The sequence below is a fragment of the Eulemur rufifrons genome, chromosome 28 (assembly GCF_041146395.1).
Source record: "Eulemur rufifrons isolate Redbay chromosome 28, OSU_ERuf_1, whole genome shotgun sequence".
Classification (NCBI taxonomy): Eukaryota; Metazoa; Chordata; class Mammalia; order Primates; family Lemuridae; genus Eulemur; species Eulemur rufifrons.
Genome location: NC_091010.1, coordinates 28201843 through 28222182, shown reverse-complemented (window position 1 = coordinate 28222182; position 20340 = coordinate 28201843). Strand labels below are relative to the sequence as shown.

At 33.7% G+C, this 20340-nt stretch overlaps 1 protein-coding gene across 1 annotated transcript in view; it reads right to left on the bottom strand.

Moving 5' to 3' along the window:
* Nucleotides 1-20025, bottom strand: part of RTKN2 (rhotekin 2) — a 68547-nt gene extending 48522 nt beyond the window's left edge. Inside the window, exons 1-3 of the mRNA XM_069460773.1 lie at nt 19966-20025; nt 14146-14342; nt 184-242 (exon numbers count right to left, since the gene is read on the bottom strand). Coding sequence (XP_069316874.1) covers nt 184-242; nt 14146-14342; nt 19966-20025 — 316 coding nt within the window. The remainder of the gene's footprint in view (nt 1-183; nt 243-14145; nt 14343-19965) is intronic.
* Between the last annotated feature and the right edge of the window lie 315 nt (nt 20026-20340).

Here is a 20340-nt window from a genome sequence, read left to right as displayed (position 1 = left end):
AAATTGTAAACCTCTGCATAAATGTGGAGCATAATGATGCAAACTGTTTTCAAACAAATATTCTGATAGAGGTATGAAAAATAAAATGAAGAGAATGAAACCAAAGCATAAAACAAAACGTACCAACTCTAGTTATTTTATAGAATTTATTCAGCAATATAAAATGATTTATCTATAGCATACCTGATATGGCAATCTTTCCTTTACATGCTTTTCGTTCTTTATTTTCAAAATTCACATTACTGTCAAAAGAAAAAAGCTTTATGAAAAAAAGATCTTTTCTAGTAAGCAATTGTTTTAAGTCTTTCACAAATGCCTAAATATAAAAAGCAAACAAATATTGATGAATAATGACTTCCAGTTAATATAAACTATTTGACTCAAACCTTAAGATGTTTAGTCAACAGCTAGACAGTTAAGAGAAATATTTAGAGCCATTCTGTTTGATTTTTCATAAACTTCACGTTCCCTAATGATTGTATACTGGTTACTCTATAGTGAAAGCCTTTTGTGATCTCTTGCATCTATAAACAAAATGTACAATATTTGTCCAGGTCGCCAGAAGTGTAATACCTTGGATCACTATTCTATAAATTATATTTCTAGCTTACTAGATATAGTGATTTGAAAAAGTTAATAAACTTTCCAATTATGCATGCTGTCCAGGAGTACCTTATCCTTATAAAATCTGACAATTATCCAAAAAATTACTCTCTGACATATATTTATATACACATCATATTTCCTTTCCCCAAATTCCAAAGAACTAAGTCTATACTAAAACAATAAATTAACTAAGGTTTCGGAAAAGGAAGGAGTGGTTCTGTAAAGAGGAAAATAACATCATGACAATAAAAAAAGTTTCAAAGGAAATTCTGAGGATATAAGATACTTCCAAATATGACATTAAAATATACTAGAGTACCTGCTGTGTGAAGGGTTCTAGAACACTTAAACTCATTTATATAATAAAATCATGAGAAAAACCAGGAAAAAAATAATATACTAGAGTACCATAAAAAAAACTTTCAAAATAGATATCTCCTACTAGATCAAAACAATCTCACTCTTGAGTATTTCCCCAATGTCCTATTTCCTAATAACCTGCATTTGGAGATAAGTGTTCCACTTCTAGAGTAATATTTCCAAGAGTATTCTTTGTATTTTTTGTCCCTATTTAATTTGGTTGGCCAATTAACTGCCAGATAATTTAATTAGGCACTTCAAATAAGTGATAAGATGGAAACTTTCCATTTGAATACTGTTTGATTCTAAGAGGGCTTCTGAAGAAAGGTGGGAGTTTGAAGTTATCTAATTTTCAAAAGAAGACACCAACTCACTGCTTTCAGTAGGCTTGTTAAAAAGAATACGTATTTAATCATTATCATGCACCCAAATTTGAAAATAAAATATGCCTTACTTTTTTAGCCCCTTACTGGATTAAACTTGTAAGTATCATAAGTGTATTCCAAATAAGCTAAATTAATTTACTAATGTACTAAAGTTGGTAAGTTTTTATGAGATATTTACATGGTATTTATAGAATCATACACTATGTCTGACTAAAATAATGTAGCAGATTTAAAGTCAAATATGCTTAGAATCCTATCTAATTGCTTTACGGTTATACCTGGTATTTAACTAGGGAATTCACTCCATGAAAAATATAAAAACTCATTGATTATTTCAAAATAATGTTTCATTAAATCATGAATTTTAAAAAGAGCCAAGTTCAACATTTTATATTAAAGTTTAGTTTGTCATATTGGAGAAGATTACCTTGCTTATGATTATTAGTTCATCATAGAGTGAGATGTTCAATTGAATAATCTATTATATATTTTGGTGAAATCATATACGGAAAGGCCCACAAGAAATCAAATACAAATCTCAATTTCTTCAAATTGCTATAAGAAATACAATATAAACATAGTTGGTTGGCATTTGTAAGTAATGTTTTTTTAAAAAAACTATATGAGCAATGCATATATAAATTCTTAAAATACTTATTTCAGTGAAAAAGATATAAGGAAGCTCTCAGCAACTTGAGTTATTAGGGAATAGGTCATAGATTATGCTAAAGTTAAGGTATTATTAGGTATTATAAGGTATTATTAAATTGGATTAAATTTGAGGCTTTGACAGGCAAATGAAATTCTGAAATACTAGAACTACCAAATGCAAACTTGCTGAATATTTACCAAAAAAAAAAAAAAAAAAATTTTCCTCCTCCAAGCTATTCAATCAACTACCTGGCAGAGAGCTTTCTCCCTGTCAATTATAAATTATTTGCATAGGCATTTCCAGGACTAGTCAGCAAACTTAACTATATACAAATATTATCAAACCATAATATAAATCCAATTAACTATATAATTTTACAGAATAACTATCTTTAAAAAAAATGAGAACTAAAGTAATACAGCCTTTTCTGAAGCTTGAATTATCTTCCATTCAAATAAGTCCCCAAACTGTTATTTAGGGTCCTAAAATGTGATGTTTTTCTAATTAATCCAAATTAACAAAAAATTGATAAACTTTATCTGTCTAATAATGTGCTACTGTACCTAATAGTTTGCTACAGTTAAATAAATACTTGTTTGAAAATCTGCAATGTTAATGCCAATTCTGAATGCTAGAATTAGAGAGCCAGCCTGAGGAAAAACCAAATAACCACAAAATTACTGAAACAAAGCGCCGCTAAATGATAGTGTAACTTATTCATATGAACCCAGTTTAGACCATTATTTTGGTGAGTCTTTTAAATGCTAATTCAAAACACAGATATAAACATATGAAAGATAAACTTTTAATTTTGTTGTATTACTTATATTTCTGTCTGTAGGTAAATAAAATGACCAACAGAGGGTGCCAATCTGCCACTTTGTTGCTCAAAAATCTGTATTAAAATTGACTAAGTACAGATTATCTTATTTTATATTACTCCAAATGGGAATTTAAAATAGCATTTCTTTGCTAAAATTAACAAGTTATAATGAGAAATAGCACAATGATGAATGTATTTTACATTTTCTTAATGAAGTACTAAAAGAATTCTAAATGGAATTCTATTTGAAAGGTTATAAAATCCTTTACCTCTTATGTAAATAAGTGAAAACTAAAACACTCAGAAATGCTTAGCATGGAATTTTAATCTATCCTAAAACTATGTGGTATAAAATTAACAGCTTCATAAGTATCTTAAATTGGGAAGATGAGCTTTATACTCCAAACGTGATATAACAGAGTCTTCAACAGACACCAAACCATACAAAGTTTAAAAAATAAAATCAGTAAGTCTTTAAGTACATGTTTTATTACAGAACTACTAGGAGTACACAATTTTCACTTCCAACCTATACTGTTTCTTTTTTTACGTTATAGTACCTAAGCAATAAACTAGGAAACTGGAGTATAAGAAACTAGTATAATAATCATGTAAAACTCTTGGAGTTATTTTGGCACTATTAAAAATCACAATTATATTGAATGACAAACATAATTAAGTCCCATAACTGATTCTGATTACTATTATTTTGAAAAAGCCAAATAAAAAATTTCAGAAGTTAAGAAGAGATGAATTGAGTGGGGCAGGCTGTGGGGTTGCGGATGGATGATATTATTGCTAAAAGGTAAGCTCCGTGAGTACAAGGATTTTTTTTTTTTTGGTCTGTTTTGTTGACTGCTATATCACCAGTCCCTGATATACAGCACAGTACATTCTAAAGAACTCAAGAACTCAATGAATGTTGAGGGACTACTGAATGAAATGAAAAAAGGATATGATCATTTTGATGGAGAGGCAGATTTGGACTCTTACATCTTAGGTTTGGATTTCACTCATCATTAACTAGTTATGTGAGTTGTTATTAATCTCTTAGCCTCAGCATCCTCATCTATCAAATGGGGAAATGGTGAAAAGAAGGAAGCAAATGAAGTTAAAAACCTCAAGAAACAAATTAGTATCAAAGGGAAGAGAAAATCAACTGAAGTGCCCATAAACTGATGAGTGAATTAAGAAAACGTGGCACATACACACACACACACACACACACACACACACACACGCCATGGAGTAGTACTAAGTGATAAGAAAGAATGAAAGAATGGCTTTGGCAGCAACTTGAATGATCCTGGAGGCCATAAAGCCTAAGTGAAGTAACCCAGGAACAGAAAAATAAATGCTGCATGTTCTCACTTGTAAGTGGGAGCTAAACTATGGCTACACAAGGGCACACAGAGTGGTATTAAAATAATACACAATAGAACCTTAAAAACGGGAGGGTGGGAGGTGAAAATTATCTATGGGTGCAATGTACATTACTTGGGTGATGGCTACCCTCAAAGCCCATACTCCACCACTATGTAATATACACATGTAATGGAATTCATCTTGTACTCCCTAAACCTATTTTTTAAAATGTCAAAAAAAATCTAAGCAAGTCATGTAAAAAATAAATTTGAGGGGGTAAAAAAGATATAGCTAAAATAGACAGCTATAAATTATAAGGGATTATCAGAGTTAAAGTGTTTTAGAGACCTTGTACTATTCAGGAGGATGATATAAATACTGATAATTTTTTAAATACAAAAGTAATAGAAATAAAGTTGGCTTATCTGTATTTTCATATATTTCTTTTATGTTTATTGCTTAGTAAAAAGAAAATCAACCAACATCCCAAAAGACATCATTTATTAAAGAAACTGGTCTTCACAATTCCAATAATAGAAAACATTCTTGAACGAAGAAACCAAGTACAGTAGTCCTCCTTTATTCATGATTTCATTTTCCATGGTTTCAGTTATCCGCAGTAAACCATGGTCTGAAAATATTAAGCGAAAAATTCTAGAAATAAACAATTCATAAGATTTAAATTGTGTGCCATTCTGAGTAGTGTGATGAAATCTTGTGTTGTCTCATAGGATATGAATCATCCCTTTATCCTGTGTATCTACACATACATGCTACCCACCCATTAGTAGTTGTTTGTGTTATCAGGTTGACTCCTGAGGTATCACAGTGCTTGTGTTCAAGGTCAATAGTAGCCTATAACATTCACCTCAACTCATCACGAAGACATTTTATCATCTCACATCATCACAAGAAAAAGGGTAAGTACAGTAAAATAACATATTTTGAAAGAGAAACTGCATTCATATTTCTATTATGAATAAGTATATTGTTATATTAATAATTGTTTTACTTTATTATTAGTTGTTAATTTCTTACTGTGCCTAATTTATAAATTAAACTTTGTCTTAGGTTTTTAAGAAAAAAATAATTTATATAGGATTCAGTATTAGCTGAGGTTTCAAGTATCCACTGTGGGTCTTAGAACACATCCTCCATGGATAAGGGGGGACTAATGTAAGCCATTCTAGCAACCCCTCACTCCACTCATCACTTGGCTCAGTAAAATCCTACATACTTCATTAAGGACAACAAAGGACTCCAATATCCATAGAAAACTACTATAAATAAAAGAATCAAAACTCTTTAGCTGATAAAAATACTCTACAAACTTTACCTCCACAAAATATAAACACAATTATATAAACAAATATAAACTTTAACACAATACTCCAAAATGAATTAAGTACAGTTAAATTATTGCACATGTGAAAGAAAACAGAAACCTGAAATCTAAAACCTCACACTAGTAAAGGGTAAACAATATGCAGATATACAAAGAGAGAAAAGAATGAGAGGAAAGAACAAGGAAAGAAAATGGAAAAAAATAAAACTATTTCTGAAATGAACATTAAAATATAAGGTGCTCAAGGATGAATAGAAGTGAAAGTTACACTAAGGGACATAGTGGATGGGAATGAAAAGAACAAAAATAAAATAAAGTATTAAAAAAGATCAGAAAGTAATAGGCATAAAGGTAAAGAAGATCCAACTTATGTGTGATTAAAGTTCTTAAATAAGAAAAAATAATGAGGTAGAATTATACTTTATTTTATTAATATAATCCCAGAAAACTTTCTGGAAATAAAAGAACTGAATCTACATATTGAAAGGGCCCTTAATGAGCCAAATGGTCAGCCTTACACATATCCCAGTAAAACAATCAGACTTTAAGATAAAGAAAACCACTTTCAGTCTCCAAGGAAAAAGAACAAGTCATTCACAAAGAAAAGAAAATTAAAGACCAGATTTCTCAATAACAAGACAACAATGGAGCAAAGTCTTCAAGAAACTCAAGGAAAGACAGTGTTGGCTAAAGATTTGATAACTAGCAAGGTTACCCTTTAAGTAGCAATACTGAAGAAAAACACATTAAGCACGTAAGAACATAAAGAAAATTATGCTCATCTTGAAGAATTTACTAGCTGATGAGCTTCTTCTAAAAGAGATGATTTTGAAAAGTACAATAAAAGCATAAGCAGTGAACATTATACATATTTAATTGCAGATCAAAGACTAAAACAAATGTGAATATGTAAGTATTCTCCATTCCACCAAAGTAAAAATAACACAACTTAAAAAAGTAGAAAAGGGAGAAAGGGGAAAACAAAATAAGTTCAGTGATCTAAATATAGATGATAAGAAAAAAATAATATCATTTAAAGCAAAAAACAAAATAGGAGAAGCCTACATAAGGGAAAAATAAGAACTAAGGGCATTATATAATTATCAGTATATAAACTTTTTTATATAAAATTATAGTAACTACCAGGACTTACAAAACTCTTCCAAAATTGAGAAAAAGAGCAAAGAAAATAGATCACATAGTGTAAGATTATAATTATAATACATAGTTAGCATAACATAAAAGAATATGACTGGCTGAAATAAGATATATCAGTTATATTAGTAAATATAAATGGATTTAATTCCTTCATTAAAAGATTTTCAGATTGGCTTATAATATAAAACCCAACTCTAGCATAAATACAAGAAACACATCTTCAAAGGCATACAGAAAGGCTAAAAATAAAGAGATGGGCAAAGATATATCAAACAAATGCAAATAAGAAAACATGAATGTGATCTTATCATCAGGCAAGGTAGAATCTAGGTCCAAAAGCATTACCTGAGACAACAATGAAAAAAAGGACACTTTATAATGCTAAATGCTGAAATTGACAATGAATATATCACAAGTACCTAAGGTACCAAATGTTATAAAGCATCTTTAAAAAGCAGAAAGTACAGAAGATACAAGGGTAAAGACAACAAAACCTTAATAAAGAAAAAGTTGTAACCTGTTTCAGTATAAGATGGTTCAAGTGGTCAAAAAATAAATAAGGCTATAGAAAACTTTAAAATCATAGTCATTAACACAGATCTTTTGAACCTATATGACAAACTTTATACTCTGATAAAAATATAACTTCAAAAGCCAATGAAACAATCATGAAAATGGACCATATCAAGTCATAAAGAAAACCTCAGGATATTCCATAAAGTAGAAAAACTAAAAATTATTTGAACAAGATGCAACTAAACAAATTCCTCTTTGATAATGGCAGAGTAGCTCATATTGGAGAAACTCCCACAGAGAACAATTTAAAAATCTAGAAAAACTATTTAAAAAACAAATACCTAAAGGGATTGGCAAGAGACCAAAAGTAGGCAGAAATAACAGAAAAGAATCAACACTAGAAAAAGGGATATTGCAGAACACACTTATCATTAAAAAGGAAAAATAACTGATATATGTTATCACATGATGAATATTATATGGAAAAAAAGAAGCTTCTACTGTATAATTCCATTTATACTGAGTACTACAATAGGCAAAATTAACCTACAGTGGAAGAAAATCAGAACAGTGGCTGCTTCTCAGGGTGGGACTACCAACTGGGAATTGGGAAGGGGCACAAGGAAACATGATATATCCAAAAAATGTAATTAATTCAAAGAGAAAAAAGTAAACAAATAACCCTGTTCATGAAGTTAATAACATGTTTTTGTCTGCTTTGTCAAAAATCAGTTGTTCATACCTATATGGTTTTATTTCTGGGTTCTCTATTCTGTTCCACTGGTCAAAGTCTCTACCTTTATCCCAGACCAGTCCCACAGTGTTTTGGTTACTACAGCCTTGTAGTATAATTGGAAGTCATGTAATGTGATGCCTCTGGATTTGTTCTTTTTGCTTACGACTGCTTTGGCTACTACAGCTCTTTTTCTAGTTCCACATACAAGTGTAGAATTATTTTTTCTAGATCTGTGAAATATGATGTTGGTATTTTGATAAGAATCGCACTGAATATGTAAATCACTTTGGGCAGTATAAACATTTAAATGACATTGATTCTCCCAATCCATAAGCATGGGATGTTTTTCCATTTGTTTGTATCATTTCTTTCATCAGTGTTTTGTAGTTCTCCCTGTAGAGATCTCTCACCTCTTTGGTTAACTATATTCCTAAGTACTTTATTTTCTTTGCAGCTATTGTAAATGGTATTGAGCTCTTGATTTGACTCTCAGCTTGACTGTTATTAGTATATAGAAATGCTTCTGATTTGTGTACATTTTGTAACCTGAGACTTTGCTGAAATTATTTATTAATTTTAGGAGCCTTTTAGTGGAGTCCTTGGGGTTTTCTAGATATGAGATCATATCATCAGCAAATAGGGATAGTTTGACCTCCTCTTTCTCAATCTGGATGCCCTTTATTTCTTTCTCTTGCCTAATTGCTCTGGCTAGAACTTCCACTATTATGTTGAATAGACATGGTGATAGTGGGCACCCTTGTCTTGTTCCAGTTGCTAGGGGGGAATGCTTTCAACTTCCCCCATTCAGTATGATGTTGGCTGTGGTTTTATCATATATGGCTTTTATTATTTTGAGGGTTAGTTTGTTGAGGGTTTTTACCATGAAAGGGTACTGAATTTTACTGTATGCTTTGTCTGTATCTATTGAGATGATCATATGGTCTTTGTTTTTACTTCTGTTTATGTGATGAATCACATTTATTGATGTACATATATTGAAACATCCTTGCATTCTTGGGATGAAACCCACTTGATCATGATGGATTATCTTCATGTGCTGTTGAATTTGGTTTGTGGGTATTTTATTGAGGATTTTTACACCTGTGTTCATAAGGGATATTTATTGTTTTCCTTTTTTGTTGTGTTCTTTCTAGGTGATACTGGCTTTGTAGAGTTAGGGAGGGTTCCCTCCTTCTTATGTTATGGAACAGTTTTAGTAGAATACATGCCAGTTCTTTGTAAGTCTGGTAGAATTCGGCTGTGAATCCGTTGCGTCTGGGGCTTTTTTGTAACAGGGAGATTTTTTATTACTATTTCAATCTCGCTACTCATTATTGGTCTGTTCAGGATTTCTCTTCCTGATTCAGGCTTGGGAGGTTGTGTGTTTCTAAGCATTTATCCATTTCCTCCAGGTCTTCTAAAGAACTTATTTTGAACTGCATCATAAAAAATAAGATGGATTGGTAGATGGATAGAGGGATAGATATAAGAAAAAGCAAATATAGTAAAATATTAATTATAGAACCTAGGTGGTGGGTATATAGGTCTTCACTGAACAATTTTTTCAACATTTCTGTATGTTGGGAAATTTTCATAATAATTTCTGTATCCTGAAAGAAATGCAAAGATATCTTGAACCTGTCCAGGTAGGTTTACGGTCTATAAGGGGATATGGTGTAAAACTTTATTTATGAAACACATGTTAAATTGTTCTTAAGTAAGTATAGAGCACTAATAGGTGTTCTGGGGGTTATGAAGGAGAAAGGACAGAAGCAACATTAACTGAGTTACCTCTGAGCTCCAGGCACTAAATCTTCACACCAATTCTATGAAGTGAGTGATGATACCATCTGTATTTCGCTGATAAGAAGAATCAGATATTATCCCTGTTTCCAAAAGTGTATAACTCAATTGAAAAGATACGTTTATAAATGGTTCCGTTAGAATGTAGTATGTTATAGTGAGGAACTAAGAGGACGCAAATAATTATTTTTTGGGCATATTTACTATGGGCATAAAGGAAGAAACAATCATTTTCTGAATAGAATTATCAAAGAAACTTTGATGATACAGGTATAGTGTTGCAAAACAAAAGGGTTTTTGTCAAGTGGGAATAGAAGGTGGGGCACTTCAGTATAAGCAAAGGCACTGGAGATGAAAAAATTCAAGATCTGTTTTGGGGATATGACCAAGTATTTGGTTGCAATAAATTTGTTAAATAGTAATTGAAAAATAAAACAAAACATTTTGAGATCAGACCACAAAGACACTGGAATTCCTATCTAAGGAAGTTTAGTAAATGGCACCATTATCTGTTTTGTAAGAAGTAGATACAGACAGTCTTTTAAGTAAATATATATGGCTATAGCCTGTAGGAAAAAGGTAGGAAGATAGTTTAGTTTACTAGTCAAAAGACTAGCAAATTGACAGACTGCTGTAATCAAGCTATGCTACTCTGTAAACTGAGGCAGTAAGCTATCTGTGCCCCTCACCCTACCTACCTACTCTCTACCCAACCTAGAAAGATTTTTGCATCCCACTTTTTTGGATCATTCTAACTCCATTGTGAATTATATACAAGCCTGGGTATCTTTTGCTTATTTAGGCATAAAGAATTTAAGCAGTGTACTAGGTGTTTCATACCTAAAAACAATTTAAACAAATTTTTTGTTATATTATTAGAACATCATGATAATGGAAAATTTAACCAGTTGCCAATATTCTCAGAAGGATTATGTGAGTATAAAAAAAAAATCCCCACCAAATGATATTACTGATTTCTCAAGTGGGGTTCCTCATCTATAGCACAGAGTGACTACTCAATTCTTCTAAGGATTGTACACAATAGCATTATTCTAGCCTACAGAAATTAAATCAACGCATACAATGGATATCTTAGGGCATTAGGGCTTACTTCTTTCCTGGAACCCCAGTTTAAAAAGGCTGTAAAATGAAGTAAGATTATTTGATTGTTTGAATAAATTCATCAGCTTAAGAAATAACTGAAAACTTTTTGTAGAATGATTATGTATAGAGAGCACCTTGAGTGAAGGTATATTAGAAGAGCCCTAAAGAAATTCATGCACTAGTTTCTATTTACACCTTTCTCTAATCAAAAGTTACTCCATTATTAGATCATTTCTATGTCTGCCTATCCTTAAATATTTTCCCTAAAAATTGGTTTAATTATTTTTTCACCACCTTTTAATACTCTGCTGCCAGACAACCTTCCTAAAACCCATATTATCATGCCTCTTACTTACTTAAAATAATAAAGAATAAATGATAGATAAGCAAGTAAAGAGAAAGCCCTATAATATCTCACCATGGCAGCTTAGAGAAGTGCAAAATACAAGGGCTTTGGAGGAGTAGGCTGGGGGAGGGGGGGTACATGGGTTTTTAAGTCATCTGGATACATATACACACTGTGTGCCCCTGAAAGAGTTATCTAATATTTCTAAGTCCCAGTTTCCAAGTCTTTAATAAAGAGGTTTATACCTTTCTCAGTTTTTAATGTGATATTTGTGAACATCTTAGCATAAAACCTAGAAAGGCTGTTAGTTAATACCAAAGAACTTCCTAGCATGCTTTCTTGAGTCTTGCTTCCTCCTTCCTTTTCATGTTTGGCTTGATCTTCAGCCTCAACCAAACACATTTCTTCACTGCACTTCGGTAATTCATGCTCATCTTTCACCCTAAGATTTTATTTTGCTATTTCTTTTTCTTGGAATGCTGTTTTCCTCCTATTTACCTACCTAAACTCTATCCACCCTTCATCATCTAGAAGACTTAGACCCAATTTTTTCATCAGATCTTCAACTCTAGAAGATCTAGAATTTTGATTCTTCTTTGAAAAAGTCAGTAGATTTACTGTCTGTATTAATTTTTTGATATTTTATCATTAAAATTTTAGAGAAGACTAGTGTTCTCATTAACATGCTATTTATTCTAACTCTGGCAGCAATATAAAAACAGAGCATTTTTCTACCTTAAAGACTAGACAAACTGAGGAATAAACTGATGAGTCTCTAAAGGGAAAACATTTGCTGAATATATATATTCTTATATTTTGACAAATTCTGTTCTTTTAATAGATACCCTAACACCATGCTTAATAAGTATTGTGCAAGTAGTAGATAGTAAATATATGATTAATCAAATGGCATAATTTACATGAATTTCTTCAAGGAACACAAAAAACTATCATACAGACTCAATCTTCAATTCATTTTTATGTTATAAGAAAGTACTATAATTTCCAGTTACATTTGACCAGTGAACTCAGGTTATAGCTGCACATACAAAATGAACTGATAAACAAAAGAATCCACACAGAACATTTAAAATTTTTTAAATTACAGAAATAATTCAATAATTTAAGGAAATTCTATTTTTATATGAATGATGAATATAAATGTGCATATATACCAACAAAGATATTTTCAGCTGTCAAAGACAATCAGTAAAGAAACTGAAAGTCATACACATTTTCAGTTAAGATCCCAGATAATTTTTCCCCATCTTTGCTATATAAATCTAACAGTCATTAGATTTATTTGATTTTCATAAATCAGCCACTTCAAAAAAGTCACATTGCTGAATTAAGAAAATGGCCAATTCACAATTCATTATATGTATTTAAAAGGCATTAAATATGGAGGCCAATATGGGTCCCAGAAGAATATTCGAGATATTGCGAGATAATAATGAATGCTTAGTACCACACTTTCTAAAATCAGTGCTTCTCAAACTTTTCTACTTAAACAGTCCCTCTTGACAAAATATCCTAATAAAGGCTGAGAAGGAAAATATATCCCCAGGAGTAGAAAAGCATAACCCAAAAATATTCCACAATTCTAAATTTCTTATGCTTAATCTTAAAAATTCATGCTCTTAAGAAAATGTGTCATAATTATTCTATATTTTTACATACCTCCTGATACATAATCATGTACTCTCAGTAATACATACATGGGACCCAGACTGAGATGTATTGACTTAAGTCAATGTTTGCCTATCTGAAAAATACTTTCCTAGATTATGATACTGGAGCAATTTTATTTTATAATGGCTGAGGCACACAGTAATGAAAACTATCTGATATTTGTTGAGCACACTATGCAAAAGGCATTAGATTTTTATGTATAAAAAATATCAACTTTCAGAATGTAAATATTGTCATGCCCACTACAATGAAGGAACTGAGGCACAAAAAGATTAAAATAGCTATCCCCTGGCAATATAGCTAATAAGTTTGGCTACTTTGTACCCAGTTCTCTACTACATCACAACTTCATCAATATTTTATTTTCACAGAAATCTCCTACTCTAACCTGTGTTTTTACCTTACTTTTCAAGAATTTAACAGAGGTACACTATGACCAGCCCAACAGCCACTATAGTCTAAAAAGAAACTCTTCATTTGCCCTAGAGCTATAAGCCTAATCAACAATGTGGGATGTTAAGATTATTTGTATTTAAAAAGACCCCAAAATCTAGCCACTAAATTAAGCCAATTCTTAGGTTCCAGTAAACTAAGAATTGTAAATAGGATAGGACATAAATTTCATATGCAAATTGTACATCTAATCCAAAAGAGCAGCATGAGGTGACAGAGAGAATACAGAACCAGAAGTTACATAGCAAATCCTAATTCTCACTAGTTTCCATCACTAGTTGCATGACCCTGACTAAGTCACTTGCCTCTCTAGGACTTACGTTTAGCATATGAAGGTATGTGCTAGCAGATTTTTAAGTTTCTTTCCATTCATAAGGTTTTATATCTTTATAATTTTGCTGTCCATTCATTTCTATTTCTATACTTAAATTTCTATTACTCTCAGCTGGTACCTTTTTATTAGCACATCTTAAAGTAATTAATTTTTTAATTTGCACTTCTAAATACTCAACTATCAGTCTTATTCCTTTCTTCTTAAAATACTCCCTCAATCCTTGCTTTGGAACCACTTTCATTTTACAATCACATATTGAACACAACAACACTACTCAATAATAGCTGCTACCTAATATAAGCTCACTCTGAGCTCTACTGTCAAAATATGATGTCAGCTACTACTTCAGTATATTTGTTTTCTAAAATGTTTGGTTATTTGACATTTGCACTTAAGCTTAAATTATATTGTTTTTAATGCAAATATTTAAATATATTAAAAGTCATAGGTAAACTATGCTACTAACCATCTTCCAGTTTGATTTGCAATTTGCTTTTCTAATTTCTGTAGCTCCGATGTATAAGCCATTATTCGTGCATTGCACACCATGAGATTTTTAACTGCATGTAAAATCTGGTCTTTTTGAGTGCTCAGAGAAAGGAGTTTCCATATTCCTTCTCGCATTCGAATTTCTAAGTCTATTTTTTCTTGAATGCTGCAGTCCTAAAAAGAAAAAAGAGAAAAGCATTTTAAAAGTGTAGCAAAAATCCAAATTACAACATTTCTTTTTATCCCTAGTAGATGGAAAATGTTCTATGATTACAATTTTATACCATACTAGAAAAGCAAGAAAGTTTTAATATATGATGGTATAAAAATTACAGCTTTTTAAAATGCTGTTTGCAAAAATCTTAATTTCATGCTATTAGGAAGTCTGTACAATCTACTGGAGAAACAGAACAGAAACAAAGGTAAGAAACATTGTGCTCTTACCATAACTGCACTAGGTTCAATAGTACCCCCCAAATTCAGAACCTCAGAATGTAAGTTTATTTGGGTATAGCGTTTTGCAGATGTAATTAGGTAAAATGAGGACATACTAGAGTGGGCCATAAATCCAATCACTGGTGTCCTTAAAAGAAGGTCACATGAAGATAGAGAGAGACACATACAGAGAAAATGGCATGTGAAGACAAAGATTGAAGTCTATAATTCAAGGAATACCAAGGATTGATGGCAATAACCGGGAACTAGAAAAAGTAAGGAAGGAAGGATTCTTCCCTGGGGACTTCAAAGGAGCATGGTCCTGCCAATACCTTGATTTCAGACATCTGGCTCCAGAACTACGAAAGAATAAATATCTGCTGTTTTAAGCCATCCAGTCGTGGTCATTTGTTATGGCAGCCTTAGGAAACATCTAATAACTAATGTGAACAATATTCCACACATGTATATTATATTAAAAATATGAGCTATATTATGGGATGGCAAGATGAGGTTGATGACACTGAATTAATTTCTGGAAAAATTTCTGAAAGAGCAGATGCTGAGTAAAGGAACCAAGGTTTAGCAGCAGGAGTGTAACAGGCTATTTTTCATGGTAAACAGTGTAAATAAAATCTCAGAAGCAAGACAGTGAAAGCACTGTACTTGCTACCTGAAACAGAGATTTAGAATATAGTTCTGGACATATTATTTATTTTAGTTTTAAGATTCACCATGAAACTACTGAATATATTAGTACTGGAGGTCTTTTATTCCATATAATGATCATATAATGTAATGGCCTGCTTCTGTATACAAGTTTCATATGTAATATTAAAATTCTACAAACTGAATGAGCAGTTCTGATTTAATTTATAGTGACTTTGTAAAAGTTATAAATCACTGAATACTTTTTACTATACTACAACAATGTAATAATGTTTCTAGAATGTCTATTTCTAAAAGTAAAGTGACCATCCTAGCTTCTATGGTAAAAAATGAACAGGATAATTTACCTTCTATTGGGATCAAAATGTAAATTAAAAAAGTGAATGGAATCTAATAACAAAGTCCTAGATATTAAAATGACAATCTCTTCAGAAAGAAAAGAAGATGAAAGTTAGGACAACTAATACTCTATGAAGATTACCCAAAAAGAGAAAATGCACTAAATGATTTAACTTGACTATCCAAATCAATCAACTGTACTATTCACACACAGAAAACAGATCTGTTTAATTACCTTCTGTAATTACATCATGTAATCACCATATAAAAACCTTCTCTTATAGTGTTGTAACTCAAAACTGGCATACTATATAAACGCAGTCATTTGCTAGTTTTCCTTCTTTACACATGACTGCATTTCAACAACTCCATTTCATCTTTTTATGACTTGTCAGCCCCAAAGTAAATTCCTCCTTAATGTAATTAGCAATTAATTATAAGAATTATCTATGTGACCCATATGTCTATAGAAATAAACTCTGGCAGCCTGGTTAGTATTGGAGAATGCACACAGAGCAACTTAAAGCTGGGATGGGTGGCTTTACTCCACAACTCAAATATAAACAAATACCATCTGGTGGCACTAAATTCAATTTTGCTTTTTGAATGTTGCAATGAGGCAGCCAGTTTATCTAGCATAGTGGTTCTCAATGCTAGCTGCACATTAGAATCATCTGAAGTAGAGAGGAAGGGCCCTATAAAAGTACCTAAACTAGTGATATACCGTAAATAAATTAGGATCTCTTGAGGTGGGGCCTGAGCATTTTTTTTTAAGTTCCTCTGATTATTCAATGCACAGCTAGGTCAGAGAAGCACTGCAAGACTGAAATTCCACAGCAATCTGGAAAGTTGCAACAACCTTAAGGAACCAGCAGGTGGCCACAGTCACATTAAAGAATGCTTTTGGGCTTTTAGGGTTTCCATCCTATAACAAGATTATGTTCTCTCCATCACTTATCAATGAGGGACTCCGTAAAATTAGAGAGGCTTGGGAAATAGTGGAGAAAGGAAATGTAAAGTCAGGGTTTTAAGAAAACTCATTGTTTATAAAGTTTCAAGTTTAAAGATGTTATAAGATTAAATCAATATTCATTAAGAAAATAAGGTATATCTAACAGATATTACTATTAGAATTTTATCCTTTAGAGCAGGGGTCAGCAAACTATGCTCTGGCTGGCACCGGTTTTGTAAATAAAGTAGTATTGGAGCATAGCCACACCCATTTGTATTGTCTATGGCTACTTTCAAGTTATAATACAATGGCAATTGAGCAATTTCAACAGACTGAGTGGCCCACAAAGCTGAAAATATTTACTATCTGGTCCTTTCCAGAAATAGTTTGCTGACCCTTAACCCAGACAAATTAACATACATAGTAAACTTTGACCCTAGGTCCTTCGCTGAGGCAGGTCTCAGGCAAATGTGAGTTAAGTGGATCTGGGAGGACTGACACAAGCAGGATGAATTGTTAAGTGTACACTTGGTTTTGAACGTATTCAGAGTTTTAAAAAAAGGCTACTGTTTTAGCTAGTTTTGTGTTTTGCATGTAACTTCTTTTAGTACACATGTACACTTTACATGCAGAAAAAAATCTCTCTGGTCGAGCAATACTAGCTTTAGCCAAGAACAGGTTTATGGAGCCAAAGCACTTGAGTTAATAAGGGTACAAAGTGCACCTGGGGTAAGAGCTGATGGCCAGCGCTACCCACAGTGAGACGAATGATCCTGTAAGGAGGGCACCATTGAGTATTCAGTGGTGATGTCTACTGACCTCAAAGAGGGAGAGTAGGGGGCTAAAATCATCAATGTTGATGCCTCAGCCATAATGGCTCGGCCAGGTAGAATCGAGGACCAGTGACCAAAGCATGTCTCCCTGTATCCATTCCTCTTAGGAGGGTTTGAATGCAAGTCTCCAGGAAGAGCAGAGAATGGGACAGGGCCATCCTCTTATTTCTTCTTCAATTTTCTGAATAAGAGTTTGCCTGTAATCAAGTCAAAAAGAAGCCTATGTCACAGTCCTGATCCTGTAAGTCAAGTCAGGCAAAGAAATGTAAATGGACAAAGCTACGAATGAAATAGGAGGACAGCTTAAAAGTAGAAATCTAAAAGTAGAGTATGTAGCAAACAGAAACCTACTAGGTTTTAAAAGCTGGCCTAGCACAAAGGAAGTGCAAAGAAAACAGCCTCATTGTTGGTATTAAGGGCTAGAAAAAAAAGTGAGGCTGAGCTGCAATAACCCAGGGAGAAACTGTGGTCCACATAATGGATATAATTAAGCCATGTTAGCTAAGAGACCAAGGTGAAGATGAAGAAAAAGAAAAAGACTGCATAAGAGTATATACAGTATGGTCTTTCTAAAAGACACTGTATGTTAAGAATTGCTTCTGTACAGAAAAGTCTGAAAATTGTTAACAGTGGCCATTCTAGGGAACGGAATTGGAGAGCAAATTCTTAACATTTCTGTTTACATTGACTTTTCTGCAGTGAGACAGTATTACTTCTTGAATTTTATTTTTATTAAGATTTCAAACGTTTAAAGGTAACTGCCCCAACTACTCAGATGAATAGGACACAGGATAATAAGAATGGTCATCTCTCAAGCACACCTTGAGACCTAGGCTCTGTGCTATGTACTTTAGAGAAGTTCTCAAATTTCAACAACTTTCTGGGATAGGCAGTATACCCATTCTACAACTGTGAAAACTGAAACTTAGAAAAGACAGATAACTTACTCAAGGCTGCAAAACAGTAGAGTTGGGTTTGACCTGAATCTGACCCCAAAACCCATGTTCTATACTGTAAGGAGTCACAGATGACTCCAAGGTTTCAGGAGAGGTGTTTGACTAGTATATGACCACCTCAAAATCTTTGGTCTTATCGCTATTAGATGGCAGCTTCATTCATAACAAAGGAAATACACCAAATAAAAGTTCAGTGTTAGTTTAAGTATAAAATTCTCTTACTGACCCTCAATATTCCTGTTAGGTTGAAACCTATTACAATTTTGTGATTTTTCTCCAAGATCCAAATAAAAGAGGTAATTCCACATTTCAATTATTTTGATTTTATGCTGTACCTTCTCACATGTAAATAACCCAGCCCTTGTGTATACTTATGTATACTAAATATTTAAACACTTATTTTCATTCTATGGAGCTAAACTTCTTTCATGACTTTATCCTCTTGTCTCTTTTGTACCACTCCTAAATACTACTGTAGCACACAACTCAATAAATACACTTGGACGGCTACACCAATACCTATGATAAGTGCAAGAACCTCAACAGACTGCTAATTCACTATAAATCAAGATTTTGTTAACAGGACAACCAAAGCACATAAAATAATAAGATAGGAAAAAAGTACATCAAAATCTTTGAAAACACTGGCATAAAACAGCATAAAAATTATTCATAAAGGTACTAGATTGCTTTTACATAATGAATCTCAATGTCTTGCTTTGTTTTTCACAGTATTATTGAAGACTTCCTAACAATTGCCTATCTGCTGAGGAAATTCCAGATTTCTAAACAAAGGCATTAATTAGGTGGCTCCATATGAAACTGCAAATATTCTACCAATTTTGACCTGTAAAACTAGCAATTTCATATGCTTTAACCTACTTCAGAAGTAGGTAAAAGAAGGGGGAGATTAAAAGGAAAGATCCAGATTGAAGACATCAGAGTTTTCTTTTAAGACTCTAAAGTTATGGTTAAGAGTGGAAAGAAATAATGTTGGTCTATGAGAAATAAAAGTATCTAAAGCACATTTCTCATGGCTCAAAAGCAAACATAAAACTTCTATCCAATTCAAGTGCCCTCTCTCTTTCCTTTCCAATTATTTGAGAAAGAATCCACTATCAAACCTTCAAATTTTTCTATCAGTTCACCCCGCTCCCCTGCGTCCCCAAAAGTTTATGTTGTGTGAAGACTTCGCTCCAGTAACTGTGCTTTCCATTTAATCCAATAATAAGCCAACTGTTCTCTACTGGCCTCGCAGGGATCCTTGGAAATCCAGGGTCTCCCATTTCCCCTGCATTACTTACACTTGCACAAAGACAGGAGTCAAGACCCTGGGGAGGGAGGCGGACAGGTGCGCCCGCAAACGCGCCGCGAGACTACGGCATCGCCTTCCCATTTCGAACCTCAGTTTCCTCCCTAAGAAATCGAGGGTGGAGATGTCCAAGCCCTTTAGAGCCGCAGGAGTGCAGTCTCCTAGTCCCTCCCTTTGTTTCTGGCCATGGCTGAATTCGAGACGCGGAGGGGAGGCTTTCCGGACAATTGGATGGGCAAAGCGAAAGGAGAAAGAAAGCCGGAGCCCCTTTCCATCCGCGGCCGGGCCCCCCATCACTTACCTGCTGGGTGGGAAACCCGGCCAGGCCGAGCTCGGGCCCTCTCAGGGTCTGCCCTTCCATTTTCAGCGCAAACAGCCCGGCCGTCGCCACTCCTCCGAAGGGAAGATTTGAAAAGCCCGCCTCTGGCTGCAGCCCCGGAGGACGCCAACCGCCCGGCCGTACCAAGTCCGGGCCGCAGGGGTAGGGGCGCAGGGAACGCCGAGCCGGCGCGCGCACGCGCACTGAGCGACTCGCGCCCCCCGGCTCCGTTCGCCGGAAGTGCCGGGAGACCCGTTTCTCAGTGCAGGCCGGGTGGGGAGGTGGAGAGCCGGGGGCTGACTTAAGGCCCTCACCGAGGTGTGGGCGGGGCCGCGGGGGGGCGTCGGCGGCTGAGGG